The 4536-nt window shown below is 37.5% G+C and overlaps 1 protein-coding gene across 1 annotated transcript; it reads left to right on the plus strand.

Moving 5' to 3' along the window:
* On the plus strand, positions 92-4089 carry LOC109824735. The gene is made up of 3 exons (XM_020391383.1): positions 92-735; positions 2647-3412; positions 3551-4089. Exons 1-3 carry the CDS (start codon positions 313-315, stop codon positions 3982-3984), a joined length of 1623 nt encoding a protein of 540 aa, XP_020246972.1. The 5' UTR covers positions 92-312; the 3' UTR covers positions 3985-4089.

A 4536-nucleotide genomic window follows, 5' to 3' on the forward strand; every position in this document is an offset into this window, starting at 1 on the left:
TATTTTTGTACATACATGTCTTCCGTTGTGTATTATGCATGTAGACATAGCACGATTTCCTTCAGATTTAACAGAAGATACATGTAACATAGGAATAGTAAGTACTAATTTAGCCAACTTGCTATTTCTACAAAAAGATACATGTACCGTTAATGCGAAAGATAAGATTAAGAATAAATTGGCACGTGTCAACAAACCAAAACCATGCCATTTCAAATGTTTTACATTTATTGCTTGAATCTTATCGAGGGAAAGTCCTACTATTTATACACACTTCGTCTTGTTCTCACAGGTCAACAGTGTTCCTAAACCATGAAGCCCTCTTTCTTTCACTCTTCTCTCTCTCTCCTCTTCTCCATCCTTTTCCAGACCCTAATTCCACAGCCAGCCTCAGCTCTCCCTCTCTCAACGTCAGGCCGATGGATCGTGGATGAGATCACGGGTCAACGGGTGAAGCTTGCATGCGTCAACTGGGCGTCTCATTTGGAAACTATGGTGGCAGAGGGGCTCGACAAGAGGCCATTGGATGAAATATCAAAGACCATCGGTTCGATGAGGTTCAACTGTGTCCGGCTAACATGGCCAACCTACCTAGTCGCTGATTCCTCCGTGGAACCATCCGGTTCCATCACCGTCCATGAGTCACTTCGACGGCTTGGCCTTAATGCGTCCATCATCGGAATATACACATACAATAATTGGATACTGGATCAAACACTTATCCAAGCGTTCAAGGTGAGATACTCTTCTTCTTTTTCTTTTTCTACCCTTTATGGGAACTATATAGCTGGCTAGCGTACAACTCATATACTAAAAGGAGGGGAGAGGTGTATTCGTTTAGTGAATGGTTGTGGTAATTGGTTTGAGTGAAAAGTTCGAATGATTCCAGTACAAGCTAGATATGAGAAATGTTGATTAAATTTTGAAATAATTAAATCATAATCATCTGTGTACGAGTTTAAGAAAAAGTACAGGTCTTACTTTTTTGGGTGTAGAAGGATCCAAATAATTAATGTTGATTTTTATGTAGTAAAAATTGTTGCTAACTATACTCAGATCAATATATGTGCCACTCTGAAGTTGTGATCTCGGATTTAATTTTGTCCTAAATAATAATAATAAATTAGTTGCTAGTATATATTTGTTTTAGTAGTTGAGTTCGAAAGATGTGAAGAAAATACAACTTCATTAATATATTCTTTCACTTTAAGATTTTGCAATTTTTAGTGGATCATTATTTTAATTCCATTTTTGTTTTCATAATTGTAGTGTTTAATATTTATCCTCACGTTGTTATCGTAAAAAACAATAAATTACCTCACGTTATATAGTCTAGAGTAAGCTTCTCTTAATTCGTTACTGAAGACATAAAATAAGCATAGAATAAAAATAGATTATCAGAATAAGAAAACATGAAAACGTACAACACGAGCATATATTCTTGATTGGTTTTGAAACACATGCTCTGCATTCGGCCAGATATTGCACTTAAAATTAAACATGGAAGGTGGGGATGCTGAATTATAAATCAGCAGAAAAATTATAATATCCACCGAACAAGCAATAAAAACAGTACTTTATTGTAGCTTTTCATGGAAATAGCAAATGGAAAACTCCAATAAAATTATCTATAGTTGAAGATATCCAATGTATTAGCGATGTTTCACCGAATCAGTTACTTGCAAATTTTCACTATCGTAGTGGTAGTAATAACTTTAGTATAACCAGGCCATATGCCGCTAAATCAAACCAGCTTGACAAAATAACCAGTATACATAATATAACTCAAATTTCAAGAAATGTATTAATTCCAACTATTAGTATCTCCAGATCTCCAAATCTGATAAACAAAAACCTTGAAATCTGATTAACAAAAACCTTGAAAATCAAGAAAAACATCTTTCTTTGCCTTTTCCTACTTGAGCTTCTCCTTATCCATGTCCTTCTTCAGCTTCATCTTCTCCATCCTCGTCCTTTACACCAATCAAGATGGAAGCGTCATCAACGAAAAATGGGTAGTAAGATTTTTAGAGCGTCTCACCTCTATTTAATTAATTAATATGTGAGTTTATTCTAATAAAGTCATGAAATAAGATTTAGCAGAAGACTTGTGATGGAAAATGGCTAAATCTGCTTGAAGTAAGGAGTCAATTAACATTGAATTTGTTCTAGTCAATTTTCGTCCAAATAGATTAGCCATGTCCTCTCGCTTCATAAGTTTGCAGAACCCAATGGATCTCAGATCAGAGCGACGGACATTTGAATACTCTATTTGCAATAAGACTGTTAACATGGAATGAGATTCAAAGTGGAGCTGATAATGTAACAATATATATGAAGTGGGATACTTGATCGAACATACGTTAGGTTCCCTCAGGTGCACATGCTATCTCACTTGCTTATGGTGCGCGTTTGTTCGTCTATGACATGTTAAGTTGCCATGCTTACTTCATTAACAATTGAGTTATAGTATTGGAGTTGAGTTGGACTTGGCTGTTTCAATGCTATGATGGAGATTTATTAGAATCTACTCACATTTATTCAGTTTCTGTTGAATGTAACAGTACCATATGGGACCCTAAAAAGAAGAAAGACAATCGGGCTAATTTGTTTCCTATTTGCTTACGTGGATTTAACATCACGCAGGCTGTAGTGTCGAACCTAGGAAGCAACCATATAATGGTGATACTCGACAATCACATAACCAAGCCAGGCTGGTGTTGCAACTACCATGATGGCGATGGCTTCTTCGGGGATGAATTCTTCAACCCTAAAGACTGGATCTCAGGGCTGACTAAAATGGCAGAAATGTTCAAAGAAGACTACAATGTAGTTGGCATGAGCCTAAGAAATGAGCTCAGAGGTCCAAGACAAAATGTTCCAGACTGGTATAAGTATATGCAAATGGGGGCCGAGGCAGTGCACAAGGCAAATCCCAATGTTCTTGTGATACTTTCAGGACTTGACTTTGACACAGACCTCAGTTTCCTCTCGAATAAAAAAATCGAGCTGTCATTTACCACCAAGGAGGTCTATGAGATGCATTGGTACAGTTTCACCAATGGTGACACCTGGAATTTGAATGCCAATGATGCTTGTAGTTCTGTAATTTCCAGCGTGATGAGCAGAGCAGGATTCTTATTAAGTCATGGATGGCCCTTGTTTATGAGCGAGTGGGGAATCGATCAAAGGGGAGAGAACAATAATGACAACCGATACTTGGGATGTTTTCTGGCTACCGCAGCTGCACTTGATGTTGACTGGGGACTTTGGGCTTTGCAAGGAAGTTATTATCTTAGAGAAGGCATAGTCGATGCTGAGGAGTTCTATGGTGTTTTCAGTTTAAACTGGGAGAGAAAAAGGAATCAAACCTTCTTAGACAGGATTGCTTCTCTGAGGTCTCCCTTCCAAGGTATTTGTTGTCCTAACGTCTAATTCGGTGATACCTTATGCAATTTGTATGCTTCTGCATAATTATTCATCAAATTTATACCTATATCCTTAAATCTTAATAGAATTTTCTCAAATATTATATGATTCCATGGTGCAGGTCCAGGTCTCAACCACGCACTTCACACTATACTCTACCATCCAACATCTGGAATGTGTGTAAACCCGACTGAGTCATCAGAGTTGAGTTTAGGGTCCTGTGACTCAGCGAAAGGCTGGAGGTACACGAAGGAGAAATTGATCCAACTTCAAGGAACAAACTTATTCGCGAGAGATTTTGGTCCAGGTTACAACGTGACACTCTCAGACTACAGCCCTGACACTACTATGAAATGGGATCTTATATCCGCCACCAGAATGCACATTTCCTCGATGAATGAGACTGATTTGTGCCTAGATGTTGGTAGAGACGGCTATACTCTCATGACATATCAATGCTGTCTTGGTGAAGCCGACCAAGATTGTGATCCTGAGGGTCAATGGTTCAAGATGGTGTCCAGTAATAGACCAGTGTTGCAATATGTATTATATTAGTTCTTGGAGTGAATGTAGAGGATATTGAATGGGAAATACTTGGTGGATGGAAATTTAAATCAATCAAAATAGAAAAGCTTAAGATACTGGGGTATGTATGACAATATGTGACGAACCAATTAACGCCACAAATTTACAAATCTAGGCAGGTTAATTAAGATGACTACAGATTAAATTAAAAATGAGTTGTCTTGCTGCCCAATACAAAGGCCATCTGGGCCGGCCACAAAGATAAGTGTCATGCGTATATTAGGAACCCTGGTTAGGTTTAAGATATAAAGGAAAATATTGAGTTTATAATAAAAAACAATAGCTATATTTTGAGTTGCTGGATTTGAGAAAATAACTTGAATTAGGAATGAGCAAAAATACTAAATTGGTATATTTTGTTTACCCTTGGTGGCAATTTGGTATATATTTTTATCCGGTGACATACTGGTATATTATTTTTTCGCCGGCGACATTTTGGTATATTATTTGTTCTCCGACAACAAACGAGTCTCAAATTTGGCCGGACTCAAATTTCTGACGAAATTTTTCACGTGACGCCTC

The sequence above is a fragment of the Asparagus officinalis genome, chromosome 9 (genome assembly GCF_001876935.1).
Source record: "Asparagus officinalis chromosome 9, Aspof.V1, whole genome shotgun sequence".
Lineage (NCBI taxonomy): Eukaryota > Viridiplantae > Streptophyta > Magnoliopsida > Asparagales > Asparagaceae > Asparagus > Asparagus officinalis.